This window comes from Athene noctua, chromosome 1, assembly GCF_965140245.1.
Source record: "Athene noctua chromosome 1, bAthNoc1.hap1.1, whole genome shotgun sequence".
Lineage (NCBI taxonomy): Eukaryota > Metazoa > Chordata > Aves > Strigiformes > Strigidae > Athene > Athene noctua.
In genome coordinates, this window is record NC_134037.1 from 24,470,031 (window position 1) to 24,493,971 (window position 23,941).

Here is a 23,941-nt window from a genome sequence, read left to right on the forward strand (position 1 = left end):
GGATTATAGAGGACAGCTCTTTTCAGGCACAGTGAATGTATATACTGCACAGGGCAAGTCCATCTGTGTAAGTAGTTAAAGCTTTCTTTATGGCCTCAGTTGAAGACCATGGCATAAAGTCCTATAGCATCTAAGAGCTGCCTGAATGCTTGCTGATATATATTGCAGGTTAGTGTTCATTCTCCAACCTGCTTTCAATAATAAAATGAAATATCTGGTAACGCTGTCTTTATGAAGCTGTAAAGTGGGGTCCTAGCTTTTAAAACTTAAAAATAATTTAATTCAAATGAGTGAAAATATCCATCCTATACAAGGAAATCCTCACAAACTTTCGGGTTTTCACAGCCTGGCAGTTGTAAAATTTTTCTCTCTGTTCAAACCCACAAGGATAAATTTCAGAAATGTTTGTAGTAAGTAGTTCAGTGGAACAGTTTGTTTGGTAGTGGAGTTTAACATGACAGGTAAGTGAAGGGACTTCTGCCAAAAACTCAACTAAACTACCAATTACGTCTAATCATTCTAAATTTTGTTTTGCAGAAGTTATCTTTGTTACAGAAATTTGGGACAAGAATGATTTTATCTGTGTTCTTTAGAGTGCCAAACACATGATGTCATTTGGTTAGATTTTTACCAGATTTAACAGTAACCCACCCCTTTCTTTGCAACTAACCCCATCGAAGTCAACAATTTGTGTCTAGGAACTAGCAATTCTGGTGCTTAACAAATTACAGTTGTTATAAATGTTAGTAAGAAGAGAGTGAAAATACAGCTTAATGAAAGTATGTAGTTGCAGTTACAGAAGAGTGTTTAATTTTTTTTTTAACCAGATCTGTAAACACACTCTACTGACCATAATCTCAAAACTCTTCCTCTGAGGTCTGTTTTGCAGTCATTTTGTTTCTTTGTGTACAATAAATATAATGATCTTTTCTTATGGACTGGTTTGTTTCTAAGGATAAGAAAAGCTAGCTTGTTCTTCTAATTAACATTCAGAACAGGCAAAGAAGGGTGGATGAAAGTTGCGTCTATTCTCTGGCTGCGTAAATAGTAGTAAGTGCAGTCATTCCCCTGTTTAGTGCTCAAGGGCAATACACAGAAAGCCTTCCATTGATTCAATTTACCAGGAGATTTAAAGGCAAGAGAATAATATGAAATTTTATGGGCATGTGTAATATCTCAGTTTTATGTTGCGTTTTCTTGCAGTGAAGTGGAGAATTCAAAGATAAAGTGACCATTAACATTTTCCTTAAGCCTTGAAATTTTATACTCTTCAAGGTTTAAGGCAGGTTCCTAGATTAATATAGTGAATTGCATTAAAGAAAAACATCCAGTGCTGGCCTTGATTGTATGATGCCTCCAAACAGGAAAATGTCTTTAGAAAATAGTTACTTTGATACATAACTGAGAATATATTACTGATTTAAGAAGAATTTTCTCATGTGGGTTTATTTTTCATGTTTATTCTGGTTTATGCTTTGTGTTTAATTTGTTGCATTTCGGTTTATACACTGGTCCCTGCAGCAGACTTGGGGGATTATGGTGCTAGCAGTGTCTCGGCTGGCAGCTGCTCTGTGTCCGGCACTGATCTGCCCTGGCAGCCAGACCTGGTGGCATGGCTCGTGTGTCTGCTCCTGATCAGTCTGCAGAGCAGGTAGCCAGCATAATATTTAGATTGTGTTCTTGCCAACACAGGGTTGAAATCCTTCTGCTCTAGGGAAGCAGACTAGCTTCCAAAATTGTGGTAAGGGTGAAGGATCCATAGTTTGGATACTACACTGTGAGCGACATAATCTGCAGGGGTTTCCTGAAAAGATAATTCAGGCCAGTTCCTGTCATTCAGCCAAAGGGAAACATACTGACTCTGTAAGAGCCAGGGTGGAATTTTTTAGGAGAGAGGGAGAGTTGTTCCCATAAAAATTAGATAGCCATCCTGTTCCTAACATTATGTCTGGGAGTCAGAGTGTATTAGCAGGGTTCTGCAGCCTTTGTACATTTAAATAGACAGTTTATCCTACTAATCAGAATATTTTATAAGAGTGTTATTTTATGAACATATGTAGTTATTGATGGTTAGGGCAAAATGTTGAGATTTCTTGATGATCTCAGTGCAGATCCATTTTTTTTTAAATTTAACCGTGATTGCAACAGTATTTCAAGTGGTTTAGTGAAATTGCAGGCCTGTGTTAGTTAGGATGTGGATAGATGAACCATCTTGCGATCAATTAAACAAATTTTGAGTTTTAAATCAGCATAGTGAAGGCTTCAAATTGTTTTGCTTTATCATGTGACTAAAAGCAACCTTTGGGAAGGATGTTTAAACTAAGGTGTAGCAGCGGGTCTGCTGCTTGGGGCTAAGCAAAACTTACATGTCAGCAAGAGATTTTGGGGCTAGTAAAGCTTCAGTGTTTGTCACAGTTCTTGCGCGTGTTTATTAAAACTACACATAATGCTCTCCATCATACTAGATGAACAAACTTGAATATGATTGTAACTGTAAAAGGCGATGAGAAGGTGAGCTAAAAGGAAATGCCTATGGTAACACCTGTACCTTTGAAGCTAATATGTAGTAACATACTACTACCTGTAATTTCCTGGGATACATTTCACAATTATCTGTCTGCAGGGACATTAAAAGCACCTGGAACAGCAAAGTGAAATATCAGTGATATATGTATAAATAAACCACTCTGATTTTCAGAAGTAGTGAAGATCCTAGCTGCACATTGGTGCATTAGTTGTTAACAGTTTAGAGAGAGTGTCACCAATTTTGATGAGCTTAATTTTCATAGTGTTAAGAAATAGTGATAAATGTTAAAAATTATTATCTTTGTCATGCTTTCCTCCTTCAACTGAGAATGACATCTTTTCATGTATATATAACTTTATGTTTTTATTCATTTTAGATAAGCTCTATATGGGACCAGGGCAACTGTACCATGACCTGCAGAACCTTTTACATGACTTGAATGTAGTTGGTCAAATTAGTCAATTAATAGGCAGCCTTAAAGGAAACTATCAGGTAATAAACAAAGCTGGATTTATTTTTCAAATATGTTCCTGTTCTAAAGTAGCATAATTGTGTCTCCCTAGGATCTATGCAAGACATTGTTTAGTTCTCTCTCTAAAGAGTGTAATAATTTTTTACCTCTGGTAATGTATTTACTGTTAACTGTTTAGCGTTATAAGTAGATTACGGCTGTCTTTCTAATCTTGTTTTTCTTTATTGTTTTTAAGCGTAGGTGGATACTACAAGTGTTTGCATTTCTGAGTAGCTGATAAGCTTATATAGAAACAGAATTACATTTTGATCATAAGAAATTGGATTCTTGCGGTTAGACAAGGTAGTAGGAGGATGGTTGTTTGGAGGAGACCCTTGATGCCCACCCGAGCTCATAATCCTGGTTTTCAGGGGAAGCTGTACTTAAAGCTGAGTGGAAATCACAAAAGTATAAAAGGATTTTCAGAGGAATTCTGCATGTAATTTGCTTTGGTTTTGTTCACGTCTCTTTTATTTGGTTTATATTCTGGCAAACAGATACAGTACTTTAACATCAAATTTCCGAATGAATTTTTCACAACCTTAAGACTGAAAATTGTTTTTTTTCCTTTTGTTTTCTGTGATTTATGTATGCTTAGGCACAATTTTTAACTCCTACTTGCCACCATAGGCTGTAAATATGTGTGTGTGTGAATATGTATTTGAAAGCCAAGTTTCTCTTGGGATATCTTACCTTCAGAGTCAAGGGCATTAAATAAAACACAACTTTTGTGAAAATATGTACTGTGAAGAACGTTTATGGAAACTACTTATGTACAAAATTCCACAGGTATTTGAATGAGAATTTCAGCTTCATTATTGGGAATATGTGTAGAACAGATACAATAAGGCATTCGGACATTAACATATATGAAACCTTTCTGCCTGTACTGCTGGTCAGAGGCAACTACATTTTGAAAACCTAAAATTTGATCAATGTTTACAGGCAAAGATGTGTAAGATAATTAGAACACCTTAGTTGAGGAATAAGGTCAGTGTCTATATTTTTTGAGAAAGACTTCAATTTTCATAAAATTGGGACTGTGGAAAATTAGTGTACTTTTGTGTATGAATACTCATTACTACTGATGATTTAAGTGTCACTCAGGTGCGCTTTTACCCTCTGTGACTGAACACTCAGCTTGTAGAGGGTTGTTGTTTAGCATCCTACTTCACAGATTTCAACCACACAGACAACTTTCATGATAGCCCTGTAAACATTTTGGCTCAAAGATATGAACAAAACTGTATTGTTGCTATGATTTGTAGACATCTTCATGACATTTTCTTTTAGAAACAGAAATTGTCAGTTCTGTATAACTACTCCTTGAAACGAAGTAAAAGGATTTTGTGTATACCTGATGGAAATTTACAATTCTTAATCTGACAGATGCTTGGGAATGTCATTTGTGTGTCATCAAACTGAGCAATGTGAAATTAAATAATCAAATAAAATATGTTAGCAGTTTTTTTACAGATATTTTGGAAACTTTTTTATGAATATGGCTAAATTATCTATTATTAAAATGTGGACTAAATGAGGCCCTGGTGCCAGGAATTGTTTGTTATATGCAAAGATCACCTTAGTTAGCCTGTTGGAAATAGGCCAGTAGGCTGGCATTGAATCTTAGCTTTTTTAATTTTTCAGAACTTAAACCAATCTGTAGCCCATGACTGGACCTCAGGTTTACAAAAACTGATTTTGAAAAAAGAAGATGAAATCAGAGCGGCAGATCGCTGTAGAATTCAGCTGCAACTCCCAGGAAAACAGGACAAGTCAGTAGCAATCTTGATTACAAAACTTTCTAAATGGGTTTATGTATTAGTCATGGATGTATCTGGGAGGATTTGGGAATCTTTAACTCTTCCCCCCTCTTCTGTCTCTACTGTTAGATTCTGACTTCTGCTCTCATGCCAGAAAGCTGAGTACTTGCATGTTTCAGGGCAGAGTTGTAGTTTTTCTCCTGTTCCTCAACCCTGTGTTCCAGATACAAGAAGCAAGAGATGAACCATGGCAGTGACAGCTAACAGGGAACAGCCGCTGTTACATTCCTTCACCAAAGAGTGTGGTGTTCTCATACCGTTTCATGTCAAGTGTAGGAACGTGGGCATATGGCATATCATAACCAGCATGATTGTATCGGACCTGTGTCTTTAAGTAGTAGAAAACAATGAAATTTCATCTTGCTCAATATTTCTAGCCTTGACTGTATCTCAGTACATTTAGAGTGTCTTTTTTTTGTCTTGCAGGTCTGGGCGGCCCACTTTCTTTACAGCTGTGTTCAATACATTTACCCCTGCTATCAAACAGTCTTGGATCAACAATTTACAAATGGCTAAACTGGCCCTTGGTAATTCCTAGTTACTTAAATTTCCTAACAGGTTAAGATAGCTCTCAATGTATAATGTAATATTTTTATGTTTATTTTTTAGAAAATGATTTTTTTTGTGAAATCTTCTGCAGATATTAATATTGCAATACAATAAATAGTAATGATTGTGTATCACTACAAAGTAATGTTATAGATAGATTGGGGGTTTCATTATGAAGGAATATAATTTCTACAGTATTTTAATTCTGTGGTAATCATTAATTATTATATCTAAATCAACAAGAATGAGATACACTACAGGACAGACAGGTGAGGAAGTTATTCTGTTATAAACTTCTTTCTTCAGATCTCATGAAGTTTTTAAACTCCAAATTTCTCAGGTTTAGCTCAGAATTATTTTATCTAGGAAATATCAGTAAAGCTGTTGGGTGCATTTGTTTAGCTTTGTGAGCATGAAATAAACATGGGTGTAGTTTTAATATAGTGCAATATTTTTTAATGTAAAACTCAAGTTATTTGGGGGGAGGTGTGGGGTTTTTTAACATAAATCTGTAGTCTTCACTGGAGGGATCATCACAAACCTGATCTAAGTGGGAGCAATAAAGAATATGCTGTCCTGTGATGCTATTAGTCTCCTGTGTTTGCATAGGGGCTATAGTTTTCCAAAGATACCTGGGATTTTGAATGCCTAAATTGAGAAACTTTGAAGATATGCACTTGCTAGAAAGCGAGTTTCATCAGCCCATCCTCAAAATACAGTACTTTCATGGTATCTCACTGAAAGAAGGCAAAATAACAAAAAAACAACAAAACAAAACAAAACAAAACAAAACAAAACAAAAAAAAAAAAAAAAAAAAAAAAAAAAAGAGAATGTATGTCTCCATCATTCCAGGAGGAAGATCCTTATGATAGATAGTAGTTGGTAGTTATGTCACTTACACAGGCAGAGAAATGCTGCTTGCAAAACAGATTTCCTAGAGTCTGAGGAGAGGTTTGATGTGCCTCTTCCTTCTTTAATAACCTATTACCAAGATCATTAAGACAACACCCTTGACATTTTGCTAAAGTGTTCTTTTTTTGCATGATCAACATGTATGTTATCTATCATGTTGAATTCTTGCTCATAGTTTTACATTGTCATTTATGTATATATGGCATAAGAACAGCCTGATCAGTATTAACCAATCCTAAAAGAAAATTTTCTATTCCTGTAGAGAGTTGTAAGTGATTCTTCAGTCAAAGTATTGTGGGATGTTTGTTGTTTTTTCTTTCCATTACAGCAGAGGATAACCTGTTAGGTTGGTTCTGTGTAGAAGATGATGGGAATCAAATCAAAAAGGAGAAACATCCCCTCCTTGTTAGACACATGCCAGTGATGATGGCCAAACAACAGGAGTTTAAGGTGAACAGAATGTTTATATGAGACTACAGTTGCTTTTCTTGTGTGATATAACTGCTAAAGAATACAATGTTGTAAATGCGTCTATTAGTTCTCTTGGGTTACTACCTTGGTGTAAAAGCAGTATCAGTGGAAGGTCCAAAAGGGTCACAGGAATGCAAAATACATCAATCTTTGAGGCACTGAGGAACGTAGGGTTTACTTTTATGTAGTATGACGTTCACTTTCAGATGTAAGCTCATCATGGAATGAAAACAAAACTGCTGGGAATTTTGAATTAGTCTTGAGGTTTCCAAGCGTTTGTTTGAGGCTCCGAAGTAACCTGCAGCTCACAAAGTGCAGGAAATCTCATCTCCATGATAGCTGTCCTGTACCTGTGTAACCTGTACCTGTGTTGAATCCTCCTCAAATTTCTGGTTTTCATTAGTGCATAGAGAGTTTTAAAATAATTTTTTAAATTCAGTTTTATGGAGTTTTATATAAAATGTAGTTCTGTTCTGAACAATGATGCAGAAATCGTCTTAATGGTTCATGTCCTAAAGTAATGTGTCAGTTGGCAGTCATATTGACCACAGACGTCAGTGATGAAAGTACATACAGCATGTCCAGCCCAACAGATGGAAGGGAAGTGTGCTGGATACTGTTTTTCCCTATGCGTCAACAGGATTTCTTATTGACCATCAGTCAGTCAGACTTGTGCAAAAACACTAACGGAAATAACATTGTATATGTATGACCAGAATCACAATGTTAAATTAACATCATCAAATTGGTACTGCCTAAGGCAGTAAGTCTGCAGACCCTCATTGCTAGGACAGCCTACACAAGAGGGAAGTTCAGCTGGCAGCTTCACTTCAAGTGTGATTATATAGGCCTGGATGTTGGGGGAATAACTGCTAGCTGGAAAAGCATCTGAAATGTGTAACGGTGTTAAATCAGGCCATTCCTATGACACTGGTTTTCAGAGCAGAACTGTGGTTTACAGCAGCCAAAGTCTACTGAATGTCTCCAGTCTCCACACAAGCATTCTCATTTTTATTAAACAGTCAGCTTTTTCAGTATTGAATGCTTTCTAAAGTCACCACTGGTGAAATAACCAAGCTAATTTAATTTTTTTCAGAAAATTAAAATACTGTTAGAGCCTATGTATTTGTAAGTCCTGTAGGTCTGTGCCAGGAGCATTGAAGGCCCCGACTCAACTTCTGTAATCAATTTACAACAGGATCTGTTTGTTTTCAAAGGAAAGAAATAGCTGTTGCCCATCTGGGTGATGGTCTTTGTCTTGGTCACCTCAGGAATAGTGTGTGGCAGTATTTGTCTGAGCTCTGAGTCAACTTTGCCGGTTTGCAGCTCCTAAAGATGGCGTGAATGTGAGCCCAGCTGTCATGCCTGATGCTCCTAAGTTCTCAATATTACTGGAAAAGATGATCTAGGTTTTCTGCAGCCTCAGCTACAATTTGGGTGTCAGCCCACAGCTTGGGGTGGGAAGAGACCTTTTGCTTCGTTGATCCTGCTTGTTATCTCTCTGTGAATTGCTTTTGTGAATATATAACATTATTTTTACTACTGCCGATCACCTGGTGATGCCTGCTGAATTCAGGGAGATTTGTGAAATTCTTTGCACTTTTGAAAGTTAAGTAAACTGGAAGTTTAGAACTCTTAATTTATGCCTGCTCTTTTCCTTTTTTAAAAATTATTCACATTATTTGGGACGTGATGTTGCCAGGTTATGATGAAGCTGTCGAAGTTAATACTAACCAGATTGTCTCCAGTACTGCAGTATAATTGCAATGGCATTGATGTCTGAGACGAGAACATTAGTGTGACTTATAGAGAATCTTATCTAAAAATGTAGAATCATGCCTCATCAGGAAACTTTTTATTCTCTACAGTTATGAATTGCTTGTATATATTATAAAGTGTTTACATAAGCTTTAGGGAGCTCTGTCATGGATATTAGGGAAAATAGAAATCCATAACTGCTCGCAGAATTGCCTGTTTTCAGAGCCTTGGGGCTTGAATGATTTTCGGAGTTGGGCTGGACTTAAATACATATCTTGAGTCTGGTGTAGCTTTCAGACTTTTCTTAAATGGCCTGCATGATAATATCATAAGTATGGTTATTAATTTACTGACAATAACATGATGACATGAAGTTGGAAGGAAGTAGGAGTATTATGGATTATAGCATTAGCATTCAAAATGAGTAAAGCACTTGGAGAAATAATTTGAGGGGAAAAAAGGAACAATAATAAAAAAAAAGGGATATTAGTAAGACAGACACTTGCTGTGCTCAGGCAGAAATAAGAGATTCACAAGTACAGACTGAGGAGGTGGTAGAGTAGAAGGTCTGTAAAAGTAATTTTTAATAGACCAGCAAGATAAGGATTGGTTAAGAATGTAGTACTACTAGAAAGAACAAATAATCAATGTATGAACAGACTTCATGAACAGACTTCAGAAGAGGTAACTGTGATGTAGTGCTGCTAACAACTCTGCTAGAATAGCGTGCTTAGGTGAGAAAGTTCTGCATTCTCAAATATATGAACCTGATCTATCTGCTGGAGCGATACCCGTTGGAAAAGTGATAAAAATCAAGAACGTTAAAATAAAGAATTAAAAAAATAAATTAATTTTAAAATTTTAAAATTTAATTAATGAAGCGATAATGTGAATTTAGCCTAATGAGAAGGAGACTCAGAGGTTCATGATGTATATCAGCCGTAAAAGGACACTGCTGCAGGAGAAGTACCTGGTGGCTGAGATGAGAAACATCAGAGTAACAGTTACAGCATGGATGATCTTAGCTTGGGTATTTGAAGAAACTTAATCAAGGTCATGAAGCATTTGAGCAGATCACCTAGAGAATTTGTAGTCTTTGGCTTTTAACATCTGTAATGTGTCAAGGAATTACAGGATAAAGAATGATAAGGAACATGTAAAGAACAACACAAGTGCAGCCAACCCTGCACACTGGAAGCTGGATGTACTAAACTGACTTCTTGCCTTCTGTGATTCTTTGATATCCTTAAAGGCTTTAGTTAATTACAGACTAAATTAGGAACAGGCGTATCTTTTTAACGTGGTAACAACTCTCTTTTTCTTCAAAAAATTGAAGATTGAATGTGCTGCTTATAATCCTGAACTGTACCTCCCTGGTGGAACAGAGTCAGATTCCTGTGCCATGGAACATGGTTTTCTTTGGGTAAGTGTAATCTTTAAAAGCTAAAAAGGGAGTTATCTCCTGTTCTCTGCATTGTTTTTTGTGACTCCAGAAACATGGATTTGAAATACATTGGGGGGGGGGTGTGTGTATCTTTTTATTTGTTGTTCATTTGTTTTAAGATAGACTTCTATGAAGGTTACCTGGTAATTTTGTCCATGTGATCTCACTGTTCTTTGTAAGGTGTCACTTACATGTGTATGATTTGTTAGTGCAGCTCAGAATGAATTCCAAAGTGTTGAGCATATTCAGGAGTGAGTTATGTGCTAATTTGTAATGAGGGCTGCTAAAATCCATATGAACTCACACTGTCCTGGTCTTTGTTTCCGTATTTTAAAAATGTTTTTGCCATAAATAATTTAAGTCCATACATAGAAAAAAGAACTATTCTGGCATATTGTTATGACTCCAAATATGCAGATATTCCAGCAGACTAACTGAAATAGCCAATACTTTTTCTTAAAAAAAGCTAATGATTTCAATAGCTTTTCTTGTTACTACAGTACTGAGATTTTAAGGGAACCCTTTGTGAATTAGAAATTAGAAATAGCTATCATTGGCTTTCTTTTTCAAGGTGACCCATATAATTTGTCTTTGCTATTTGTAAACAGTCATCATAAATATATGCCAGTAAAATCTACTGCCACAAAATGTTCTTTCTTTCCCTCTTCTATGTTTTTTTTCTTTTATTTCATATAAAGAGTTACTACGTAGAAACACTTACTGCTGCTTGTGCAGATTTCTTTTTTTTTAACTCTTCCCAGATCCCTAAAATGTACACATTTGTGGACATATTGATAATACTTAGTTCTGCATCAGGGACAAGTTTAGGATCTTGTATCAACAAGTTTACAAAAGGGATTATATTAATAATCCCTCTTTCTGTTAGGACAGAGCATTTATTTGTGGACCTGTTACTGTGCAAAGGACTGGTGTCAGCTATGTTACCAGTTTTAAGAGACTCTGATATAAATTAGAACACTGGTTATTAAAGAAATATATGACAGAGGAACTTCTTGTAAATGCATTACATTATGTATATATGTATGAGTCAGACATTAGAATAGGCCATAGTATTCCTCCTTTCAAAAAAGAATGAACTGTTTTTCTGAGTATACAAGGGAATTTTGTGTATATACTGGTTTGACCTCTCTTGTATTTGCACTGAATTATTTTGTTTATATCTTAATACATGAAAACTCATATTCATTAATATAACTTGAGATGCACTCTTTCTTCAGTTAACATTCCAGTCATTCCTTCATGTTAATGCTGGTCTTCTTGGACAAGGTATCAGTCTTGGTCTTTTTTTTTCTTTCCTCTTTCCAATTCAGATTGGCAGTTGTACTAATCAGATGGGCCAGATTGCAATAGTCTCATTTCAAAGCTCCAGCCCCAAGGTTATTGAGTGCTTCAATGTGGAATCACGGATTCTCTGCATGGTCTACATACCAGAGGAGGAGAAACTGAAAGAGCAAAATAAGGTTCTCGACTCTGAAAATGTTCTTCCGAAAGCTTCTAATGTGCCTACTATTTGCCTTGGCATGGAAGAAGGAAGGTGATTCTCATTTCTAGTGTACTGTGTATGATTTATTCATTTGGTTTGCTATTCTGTAGTATAATTGTGTGGGATACTTTCAAGAAAATGTTTTCTTTTTAAAAAAGTATCCATGTAATAACCCAGTGACCTCAACTTATCCTTTCCACCTAAATCAAGGAAAAAATACTCTCAACGTGATTTTAAAATCATGCTATGTAGTATTTTAAATTAAAATAAAGTGTATCTTTGATGAAAGAGGATTAATTCATCATACATCATGTCTGAAAAATATAAATATTACTTTTGTAATGTTATAATCTTTAGATATTGGAAAATTTTCAGAATGACAAAGTGTTAATCAGAAACCCATTATCCTTCTCCAGTGTGGTATCATGCAGGATTTGTCATGCAAATAAATAATATTGCTGTTTACTATTGACATGAATTATTTTCCTCTCTTTGAACTGATGACCTTACGGAGTCAGAGCTCTCACTGCATTGCTAAGAACAGAGCTACATTTTCTAAACTTATAGGTCAGTAAGCAAACAGATTTTCTTACAGCTAGTGAGGGCCTAAGTATGTAAATACATGTGACTTTTGAAGGTGTTTCTAACTGGTATAAATGAAGGAAGACAAAATTCTCCAAAGAAAATGTAAGTTTCCAGAAATTCGAACATCTAATTGTACTGATTATCTTTGCTTGCGAAGGTCAATTAATTCCAGATTTAACTATTCAATATTCCTAACACACCCATGGTAATAATCTGTAGGAATGGTGGGAATTTTAAGTGTAATTCATGTCTGGTAGTGAGTTTTTCTTCTTTTCCCTAGTTCTCCAGGTAACACTTCTTTTTTTTTAAACTAATAAAAATTTTTGGATAGACTCATAATAAGGACTTTGAGCAGAATTTTTATAATGTATCTTTGTTGAATAAATATTTATCCAGAAAAGATAATATGAAAAATGTTGTTGTATGTCAATGATAAGTAATTGCAGATTGTCTACATAGACATTTTGGAGAGTCAAGAATACTCCTTTCAATACTCATACTCAGTACTTCCTGTGAATGGAAGGAGGAATTATTTGTTTGCCCCCAATATTTTATTCTGAACCTCTTTTGTGCATATTCTAATAAGAATGAATAAATAAATAAATTATCATTTCACTGTTTTTTTACTGCTTTTTATAGCATTTCTATTTACAAAAGTTGCCAAGGCTCAAAGAAAGTTCGACTGCAGCACTTCTTCACTCCTGAAAAATCGACTGTTATGAGCTTAACATATATGTCTCAGTACTTGTTTGCTGGCTTGGTAAATGGAAACATCTCAATCTACACAAAAGCAGAAGGTAATGTACTGATATGTTTTGATAACATCCTGAGGAACTTGCATGTTAGTATATTTTGGCAGGAGTAGTTTTCCACTATTATATTTTCCAAAAAGTATCTGCAAAACTGCTGAACTAAGATTACTGCACTTTTTAGTACTTCCAAAAAGACCCGTTTTCTCTTTTTGAAGGATAGTAGAAACTTTGATACTGTTCCCACTTTTACTGTAGTATACATACGAAAACTGATTTGTACCCCTTAGCTTGAACCCTGAAGTCTTCAGTGTTACAAGAGTCCAGAAGTTTATGTGATAACAGACAGTATACTGTATTTTACACAGCACAAAGCTATTTCCACTCAACTACTCAGTACTGGTGTTTATGAAAGATAGAAATTCCCTAATGGTAGACATTCCTGTATAGCTTATTTGAAATGACGACTCCATTTTTGCTGTACAGTTAAGAGAAGTCTTTTTCATGTGTATGGCTTGTGTATTTCACAGTAGGACTCCTTTTTGCATTAGCATCACAGTTGATTGTTTTGTATCTAGCTAAGTAATTGGCTAAAATAATTTGAGTAAAGGAGAATGCCGGGTAATACTTCTGAACCAGAGCTGTCTTCTCCAGAACTGGTTCAGGTGCTTGTCTGTGTACTTCCAGTACATCTCACTAACTGGAAGTATTGGTTTCTGCAATATTGTACACATACATAGTTAATTCAGCTCAAAATTAGTGAGGCTTTACTCAAAGTCTGAAACCTGAGTTTTTAAGTGATATGTTAACACAGAGACACTTAACCTTGCAAAGTACAGAGCCAGCAGAGATCTGATGTACCTTATTAGTGTGAACTGCATAACAATGGTTGTCATACTTCTCTAATGAGGTGGGCACTGTAAACAGTGCGGTTGCATTTGTGTGCACTATACCTCAGCTACTAAATCCTGCCAGTCTATCACTGTGGAACCAAGGTCAGTATCTTGAATCTTGGAACAAATTATATGTCAAGTGTTACATCATAGAACACTTAGTTTGGGAAAGGTACAGGGTGCAAGTTTTTTTTCCAAAAAACAAAGAATCTGAAAAAATGTGCTGGAAAAGAGATTTCCTTTCACTAGTTATCATCTTCAACTCTGTGGGTTGGTTTCCTGTTGAGCTGTTGTCTCTGATCTGAATCCAGACATTAGATCTTAGTTCCCTTTAAATGTATTTCTTTTTACCACTGAATAGCAAATTTTTCTTTGTTTTAGAGGCACAGGAGTGTGAGGCCTTGAACCTAGTCTCACAATGTAATTTTTGATGTTTCAGTTTCTGTATGTAGCTAGGTGGCGTAGTCAAGTGAATCTAACATTTTCTCTGAAAATAATTGGTGTATTTTAACCTGTTTTAAGACTGCAGTTGTTGTCACTCAACTATTTCCAGAAAAGGCCACTTCAAAAATACAAGTGGCATCCTTGGCAGTATAGGTAAGAAAAATTGCATGGGTTGACTATCTACAGAGGATGTTAAGGATGGGGCAGGGTTGTTAACCTCACTGAATTATGAGATGGACGTTATGTTGTATGGACGGGATCATAGCATCCCTTGTTTCTCTTCCTCTGAAGACACCGGTTTTGTGCAGCTAGATATTCATAGAGGCTATCGCATCTATTTCAGGATCGTTGAAGCTCTGAGGCGGGAAATGTGCATTCATGTTTTTCTGACTCATCTTGTAGTCTCTTTTCCTTATAGTTTGGTCTCTGTGTGTTATTTTGGTTCTTCATGCTTTGTAAAGTTGTGCAAATCAGCTGCTCCCATGTTAGCCTTCGTAGTCCTTATAGTTGTCTGCTGTGGTCATGTGAGACAGCCAGCCCTGGAGGGGTGTTTTTATGAGCACTGACCTATTTTACCAAACAAAGGAATCCAAGTGGTGAAACAGGAGGGAGGGGGAATGCAGCCTCCGAGGAGCTTTGTGCAATTCATCAGGGTCACCTTCTGTTGTACAGAAGGGGTCACTTTCCAGCCATGCACTTCAACTTGAGTTTTGGTCTGTCAGCATAAAGGAGATTAAGGGAAGATTTAAAAGTGAATGTGAAATATGGGCATGACATTACAAGGCATCTTGATTTGAAGCCTGAAAAGAACAAATGCTGTAGGACACACAGATGAAATGGTTGTGCAGCCTGTTGTGGGACGCCATGAATGAAAAACTGTAATCTTTCTTCTAGGATGAAAATCCACTTCGCAGTCTCTATTGGAGTTGTGATCCTTGTGTCTTGCTCTCTGGGCAGAAAGTGTGCTGGATCAGTTCAGTAACTGAAGCTTGATGCCTTTATATATGTTGTCAAAGACCCACAACTTCTGTCATTCAGTTTTCAGTACCCAAATAGCCCTAATTTCTCCTGTTGTTTGCATATGGCTCCGTGCATGTATATATACAGCTTGTTTACAAACAGCAAGTGCCCTTTTCTGACTTTCTTCACAAGAGAACTTTGTCAGATTGGCAGCATCCAGAGTGCCCTCTGGCTGCAGAAAGTCTTGTCTTGAAGTAATTTAAAATGGAAACTGCGAAGTATGTATAGTAAACTGAGGAACACATGCCATGTTAGTTGGAGACTTGAAGGTGCACAGTGAGATTTCTGCCTTTATGAAGGGTAGTCATGTTTTACTGAGACACCTCTGTATCTGTGTATTTTCACTTATGAGTTAAAAAGTACTTAAGACTGAATGAACATAAATTAAAAGCAAAGTCAATGAGGTGCTGATATCATAAAATCTACTCAGTTCTTAAATGTAAGCTAACGTGGTGATCTGTGAAAATGTCACAGAAAGACTAGGTCAGCTAATATGTTAATCATAAAACCAGGAGCTCTGATAATTATCCTCAATAATCCTTAATTTTATGTGGGTGGGAAGTCTGGTTTGGGGAATCATGAAACAACTATTGCATTAAATGCTGTTATATATAGGAATGGTGGTGATGCAGATTGTAAAGTTTCTGACACCTTGTGTGTTGGGAACTGGTTTACAGTGATGTTAACTTTTGCACAGTTATCAGTCTGAAATGCTGAGTATTTCGTGTTTGCCTCAGGCTGAATTATTAGGAATATTTCCAGGCAAAATACTTCTAGATGAGATTAAGGAAAAAGTACATTGTATTGTATTGTCTTTGTTTAAAAAACATTACAAAACGCCTTTGTGATGATTGCAGACGGCCCAGCAGATGTGGTTTTTTGAGTGATGTAATAGCAAAAAAGGTCAGCGCGTGTTTGACTTCCATTCACAAAAGTATCTTAGGAAAGGGAAATCACAATCTTTATATAATATAGATGTATTGTTCCTGATATACTGTAGTCAGTTCCAGCTACTTCCTTTCTTCTGGACACTGATATACATTTCCTTTCCATAATGTCCTGTAAAGAGTGTGGAGAGAAACAGGAAAAAGAAAATAAAAACTCAGAATGATTGTGAGAAAAAGTGGGAGAATTAATATATTAGTAGTTTCAGAAAGAGTTTGGTTAAGGTGAGAGAGCAGATGCACAAACAAGACATGCTGCTTTGACTGTAATGGCTATACTTTCAGCACATGATTGGTATGTGCAGCCTCTCCCTTGTGTGTACAGCACCCACAGCAAGCTCTTGCACACTCACCCCTAGAACTAAATTCACAGCACTTGTCATGCTCTGTGACCCTTCCCCTCTGCTCTGCACTGGTGAGACCACACTTGGAGTATTGGGTCCAGTTTCTGGGCTCCTCAATACAAGAGACATGGACATGCTGGAGGGAGTCCAGCACAGGGCCATTCAGATGATGAAGGGACTGGAGCACCTCTCCTGTGAGGAAAGGCTGAAAGCACTGGGACTGTTCAGCCTGGAGAAGAGAAGGTTCAGGGATAACTCTTCAATGTCTATAAATGCCTGCAGGGAGGGTAGAAAGAGGATGGAGCCAGGCTCTTGTCAGTAGTGCCCAGTGACAGAAGCAGCAGCAGTGGGCACAAACTGAAACACAGGAGGTTCTCCCTGAACATCAGGAACCACTTTGTTACTGTGAGTGTGACCAAGCACTGGCACAGGTGGACCAGAGAGATTGTGGTGTCTCCATCCTTGGAGGTATTCAGAAGCCATCTGGACACAGTCCTGGGCAGCCAGCACTGGGTAACTCTGCTTGAGTAAGGGGGTTGGACAAAATGACCTCTAGAGGTCCCTTCCAACCTCAACCATTCTGTGACTCTGTAAGTAGACAAATGTCCAAACCAACCAGTAAGACATTGAAACAAGACGTTTCTTACTGTCATCCTACTTCCAAGTGCAGCTGAGCTAGAGAAGGGCCACTTGTGTTTCACAGTGCTGAGCTTGCACCTATGATCAGTTTCTGAAGCTGAGGGTGAATCGTGCCTCTCTTTAAAAACAGGATAGGAGAAATAGGACATGTAATTTCTCATATTGTATCCTAATGGCTAAGGCACTAGGCTCTCAGCTGAAGAGTTCTCTATTTTATCAAAAGATTACTTAATACATAAACTTTTGCTCTGTTGCCTCTCACATAGTCTTTAACTTTTTTTTCAACACTGGCTCAGCTTTAACATGAGGAAGGGGTTGGGAATCCTGCTGTTGCCACTTTGAGTGGTCCTCGCCTGGGTAGCTAGGGGTCTCTTCTGGAAACCCAAAGATACTGTTGTGAATCTTCCTTTGCTGTATAGAGAACACCCATAATAGGAAGTTTCTTGCATGTTTTAATGAAAGCTGTATTTTCTAGCAGGTTTTTGCGGAGCCTGTTCCTGTAGGTGTGTGCTGCTAGGTTCTGGCCCTGAGGTGTTCTTAAGGAAGAAAGCTCAACTTTGAGGATTGCAGTTGAATGTGAACAAGAACAACAGCTGAAGCAATTCTGGCCATGCACAGAACAGAAGTTTGCATTCTTCAAAGAGACTTCATTGGTAAAAACTTAAGCAGCTCTGAAGTTGATCAAGAGTTTTGATGACTTCAGTCCAAAGAGGCCTCATGACACTAATCAGTGATCATTTGCAGAGGATTAATATCAAGGAAAATGACCAAAACCGAATCACAGAATCATAGAATTGGGGATGGGACATCCACAACTTCTCTGGGCATCCCGTTCCAGTGCTTTACCACCCTCACCATGAAGAATTTCTTTCTTACATCTAATATAAATCTACCCTCTTCCATTTTAAAGCAATTACCCCTTGGCATTACATACTCTTGTAAAAAGTCCCTCTATGGCTTTCCTGTAGGCCCCCTTTAGGTAATGGAGGGCCGCTGTAAGGTCTCTCTGGAGCTTTTTCTTCTCCAGGATGAACAACCCAGTTTTCTCAGACTCTTTTCATAGGAGAGGTGCTGTAGCACTCCAAATCATCTTCATGGCCCTCCTCTGGACTTGCTTGAGCAGGTCCATGTCCTTCTTATATTGGGAGCTCCAGTGCTGGATACAGCACTCCAGGTGGGGTCTCATGAGAGCAGAATAGAGGGAGAGAATCACCTCCCTTGACCTGCTGGCCACACTTCTCTTTATGCAGCCCAGGATGCATTTGGCTATCTGGACTGCGAGTGCACGTTCAAGCATGTTGGGCTTCTCATGAACCACCACCCCCAAGTCCTTTTCCTCAGGGCTGCCCTCAATCCATTCATCACCCAGCCTGTATTTGTTCTTGGGATTGTCCTGATCCATGTACAGGACCTTGCACTTGCCCTTGTTGAACTTCGTGGACCCACCTTTCAACCCTGTCAAGGTCCCTCTTAGATGGCATCCCTTCCCTCCAGCATGTCAGCCACACCATGCAGCTTGGTGTCATTGGCAAACTTGCTGAGGGGCACTCAATTCCACTGTCCATGTCTACAACAAAGATCTTAAAGACTTAAACAACACCGTAAAAACAATACTAACCCCTGAGGTATGCCATTTGCCACTGCTCTCTGCTGGTCTTCCAAAACTGAAAGGAAATGTATGAGTAAGAGGAGACAGTTACAACAGTGAAGGAGTAACAGGTCAGTTCATTAGCAAGATACCTTGATCGGTTTGACAAGACAATTGTATACTTTGACAAATGCAGGAAAGGAGGAATATGTGAAATGTAAGGCACTGATGTCAAACTTCAGAGCTTGGGTGGATCCACATGCTGTTCCAGTAGCTGAAGAGTGTGGTTCTGGCATGTGATCGCCACTTAAAGTAAATGTGGTGAGAGGTATTGCTATGCAAAGTAAGGAATGGTATTAAGCTGTTAGGGAGAGGACTAGAGCAGTGATATCGAAAAATAAACACACACTGTTGTCTTGACTGTGTTATCACTGTTAGCAGTGCCACCTAATACTTGTTACTAGAAATATATTGACATTTCTCTCAGTCTTATTTGCCTGTCTCATGCTGGGACTTCCAACACCAGCCCTCTCTATAATTTTAGGTACCTATTTAGCATGAAGAATTTGTTACTTATGTATGAAAAAATGACTATCTGCATGTGTAGCACAGGACATTCCTACTTACACCTTGTTTAGAAGAGCAGACCCAAGTCTCTCAGCTTATTTCCAAGTGATAAGAAATGTGCTAAACTTTTTACTTCTGTAGCTACCATCTTATTCCTCAACAGTGCTGGTTTATGTACCATGTGATGGAAAAAATGTTTGTGCTCCACTGCACAAATTAACCAACAACTGCTGTTCCCAGGGCTGTGTTGGCAGCTCTGTTGAAATCATCAATAGTGCTGCTGAGCAAGAGAGGAAGCTACCAACAGAAAAGCATGTTCAGTTCAGCTTGACTGAAGGTGTAAAGGAAGGGAAAACTACTACAAACTTTAAAAAGGCCTTCTGAGGAGATAAACTATATTTTATTAAGTTATCTCATATGAAAACCTGAAAGCACCGACAAATTATTAAAAATACTAAATATTAATAAATTATTTCTAAACTAAGTAATAAAAAGAAACTTATTTTTATGAGTTACTATAAAATAATATTACTTTCCTTCATTGGGTTTTATGGAAACAAACCACAGAAAGATAGTCAACATTCTGTCCTATAAAATGAACACTGTTTTAAAACTTTTCCTATCTGATTAAATTGTAGTGAATAGAAGGATAACTGATTTTCTAAAATTCATAAAAATCACGAGACTAATAACAAAATGTACTAATGGAACTAATGTCCTTTTATATTAAGGTCTTAGAAATATTTTATGATCATAAGACACCTTACTCTGATGCAGCTGGTACAAGCATTGAAAGATACACTGGAGAACTGTAACTTGCAGAGTGTATCACAAATAGTGGCATAACGGATCTATTAGTTCATAGACACAATAGTGCTTAAAAACTGTGTTCTCATGTTTTAAATATTCATCTAATATGCAAATATAAGAAGTTATGACATCTTATTTCTAAAAACCCCGAGGTTTGTTTTTATATTTGACCCTGTTCTCAGATTCTGTAGGCACATCTCAGTCCTGCAAATACCTGTACCTGCAATTCAGATAGCTGCCTATATTCTATTACAGTAATGTTATAGAGACTGTCATGTCTTGTGTACTAGGCATTTGGTGTATCCATAGTAAGAGTCTGTACCTGCTCTGATGTGGTTAGTTTAAGATTTGAGTCAACTAAAACTTGCAAATACAGTAATCTTTATGTGGTGTCAATACTCGTGTAGACTTTTCTCACAAAGCAGAAGGAAACACCCCCTATCTCTTCTCCCAGTTTCTTTCCTGTTTCCGCAAGTGTCAGGCTTCAATCTTATATTTGCTCAGGGTGCAGATAACTGATTTTTCCACATACAGACTAGCCTCTGGTTGTAGGATATATGTACTGCATACTGCCATCTCATTCAGTATCTATATGCTTACCTAATATGTAGAAGACAACTGTCTGTGACTTTTTAGCATTCTAGAGACAATAAAATCTTCCTAAAACTAAAACAATGCTTATTTAGAGATCAGAAACAAGGCATCGATTGAACAGATTTTTAAGACCTGCTTACATAAGTATGTCTTGAATGTGTAGATGTTTACACAAGTACACAAACTTGTTTTCACTTACATTTTAGAAGCAATGAACTTCGGATCAGACCGTTAACATGATAGCCAGTAATAGCCAATGTCAAACATAAAGTCTGCAGGCAGGTATTGAATAGGGTCTGCTGAGATCTGAAGAGAGAGGCAGAGAGAGTATTACGCTTTCTTAAATATGATTTTGATAGTCTTGAAACAACTTGTGAAATAGACACAGACTTGCTAACTAATCTTGGTGATGGGCGATTAAAATTCTTGGTCAGGAAAATGAAGTTGTGATCTTTCTTTTAGCCAGCAGCCTGTGGTTAAAGCATTCACAGAAGTTATTTTGGATTACCAGGCTTAATCCCTTGCCTTGTTTGAGCGGATTTGTGCCCATGCTTCCAATTCTCAAGAGATTTCCCTGGCTGACACAAAATAAGAGGAGAGAGATGGCCTGTGTTTAATTTCTCCTCCTGATGCCGTTTTACTTTGTATAATTAATTAAGCATTCACTGAGGTAGGGACCAGAACACAGCTGACCCATCATTTAAATACTGCCCTAATTACCAGGCTAAGTGTGTCCCTGCTGCCCTTTTTTCCCCTTCATCTGTCTTAGATGCTGTCTTATCTGAACGACAGCAATGTTAGCAGGAAGAAATGAAAAAGTAATACAGAATAGCCTTATCACATGGCTAGGGTCTCTGGGTAGAGTGATAGCTTTGAATTTTTCCTGGGCTGATATATCAAGTGAGATTGCTGTTTCTTTGCATGAAGTCATGGTAACATGAAAGACATCAGATCTCTATCTTGCCTGTTTCATAGGTCTGATCCCACTCAGCTCTTAAAGCTAACTGGATTGTTAAATGCTGTAGTAACAGCACCAACATAAAATGGTGTTGTACGAACTGAGTTTTGATTTTTAAAAAAAAGAATTGTTCTGATATTTGTTGAATCAAATATTCATAACACTGGTAAAAATATTCATAATATTGGTAATATTGAATTCGCCTTCTTATCTTGCAGTAAGTTGTTTTAGAATTTTTATTTTGTAATCAACATCCACATGACAGCAGTACTAATTTTCCTTTTCACTCAAAACTATTACAAATGCTAGATAATAATTTTAAATAAGATTTGATTAAAATTAATAATATGGCTTAATGTTTAGCCATTTGAGGAGTTGCTTGGAAGTTGAGGGCATAAAGATCCAGTTTAAAAAAACGAAACACCTTAGATGATTGAAATGAAAGTAAAGCAAAATTTAAATCCGAGTCCACAGATGAGATCCTGAAAATCCCTATTCACCTGTCACTTCAGTATCAGCTACGCTTTATGCATAGATTAATGTATAGCTTGAACATATTTAAAGAAAGAGCTGTTGAGTTTACCGAATGGTTTTGTCTGTACATTAATCAGTGTGAAAATATAACTGCAGAAGAAAAGATAGCTGCTTGCTCAGCATATCTGCTTTTTGTCCAAATTCATAGCATTTGCGCAATAAAAGTCAGGACACACACATGCGTGCAGCTCCACTCTGAAGGCTTTGCACTGAACTGCCCACAGTGGTTAAAGCATTCATAAGGTATGGGCAGCCTCTATTTAAGAATTTAATTTGAGGATGTTGTTGCTAGGAAATGAAAACTTTTCACAGAGTTTCTTTATTACTAATAGTACATATGAGTCACGAAGAACACAAAGTGATTTTGACATTGCTGGGAAAGTTTGCAGGCTAATAACTAGAAACACTCTTCTCACTTGCAAACTAACATAATGAAAATTATTTTGACAGCCTGAAACTAAATGTCATTTTTACAAAGATGCTTTTGGAAGAGGGCCACATCCTGAGAATGACTCAGCGAAGGTTGTATCATGCAGATGGCAGAAACGATGAGAAGTACTCCAGAGCTGAGGCTTCTTGTTGCTGTTGCTGTTATTGTAAAGCGGGAAATTTTGTACCCCTTTACCTAAGCAGATAATTAAAGATGCACTTCTTGTTGAGGAAAAAAGAAAAGCTGTTGTACTTCAGTGCTTGCCTAAAGATGTGTTTACCTTGGTCTCATCTATCAAAATTAAGTGCTTACTTAGTTGAAACTGGTGTCAACACAGTAGACAACTTTTCTACAGTTTATACAGGAAGAAAGCTTTAAAATGAGGAAGTGGGGCCTTCTTGACATATTTTATCTCAATGTAAAAACAGCTACTTTAACAGATTTTGATATTATTAAAACATAATGGATAGAAATGTGGTCTTTGAGACTTCATGTTCAATGAGCACTTACAATAGAAGTAAACTAATATAAAAGTATTAAAATGATTACTGATGTATTTAGCATGTCAAATTGTATAAAAGACACAGCAACAACTATTTGAAGAAGTCTATGTTGTTAGCTCTTAAATTTGGAGAGAAATAATCTACTAATCCTTGTTTCAAAGAGATGGCAAGTGAGAGTGACCAGAGTGGTAAGTGGCAGCATGCCGTTTTTCTCTGAAGGTCTCTGAATAATTGATTGTGCCACAAACACATGCATAATGTAATTTGGATCTGCTAAATGCAGTCCACAGAAAACACTGTGGATTATAGATGGGAGGAAAAATAGGAAAAGTGAACATGTGACACAAAATTAAATTTTTTAAAAAAGGAATTAAAACTTCCTTAAATCAAGCATCTAGTAGCAGGAAGTCCATTCCATCAACATGCTCTTAGAGAGTCATCTGATCTCACTAGAGCCTATACTAAAAATCTTGCTAACTACTTTTCACATGAAAGATGATTCTGTCCTGGTGGGAAGTTGATTCATCTTGAAATAAGTTGTGAGCTCCTTTATTGTCATATATTTTATCAGCCATGGCTTCCTGACTGTTTTTCCTGTGGAAAGGAAAGCAGTTGTATCAGAACAGCAGTGTGGGATTCCTTGTTTATCAAGTAATCCAGATAAAATTTCTTCAGCTAACAAATATATGAGTGTTTGGGTTTTCCCCTTTGTATTACCCTTGCAAACTTTCCCTGGAAGCTAAAATTAAACATACGAAAATCACGGTGTAGCTTAAAGTGGCAGCTTGCAGAGATTTGAGCAGTAGGCTTGAGAGGTAGTGTTTTTAGAACTGTTTTAA

At 37.1% G+C, this 23,941-nt stretch overlaps 1 protein-coding gene across 2 annotated transcripts in view; it reads left to right on the top strand.

Moving 5' to 3' along the window:
- The window catches only part of ARHGEF10 (Rho guanine nucleotide exchange factor 10), a 115,667-nt gene that overhangs the window by 72,674 nt on the left and 19,052 nt on the right, over positions 1 to 23,941 (top strand). For both annotated transcript variants that reach the window (XM_074895724.1, XM_074895725.1), the window contains 7 exons: positions 2,904 to 3,019; positions 4,686 to 4,813; positions 5,288 to 5,388; positions 6,652 to 6,773; positions 9,889 to 9,975; positions 11,328 to 11,551; positions 12,725 to 12,882. In XM_074895724.1, coding sequence (XP_074751825.1) covers positions 2,904 to 3,019; positions 4,686 to 4,813; positions 5,288 to 5,388; positions 6,652 to 6,773; positions 9,889 to 9,975; positions 11,328 to 11,551; positions 12,725 to 12,882 — 936 coding nt within the window. The remainder of the gene's footprint in view (positions 1 to 2,903; positions 3,020 to 4,685; positions 4,814 to 5,287; positions 5,389 to 6,651; positions 6,774 to 9,888; positions 9,976 to 11,327; positions 11,552 to 12,724; positions 12,883 to 23,941) is intronic.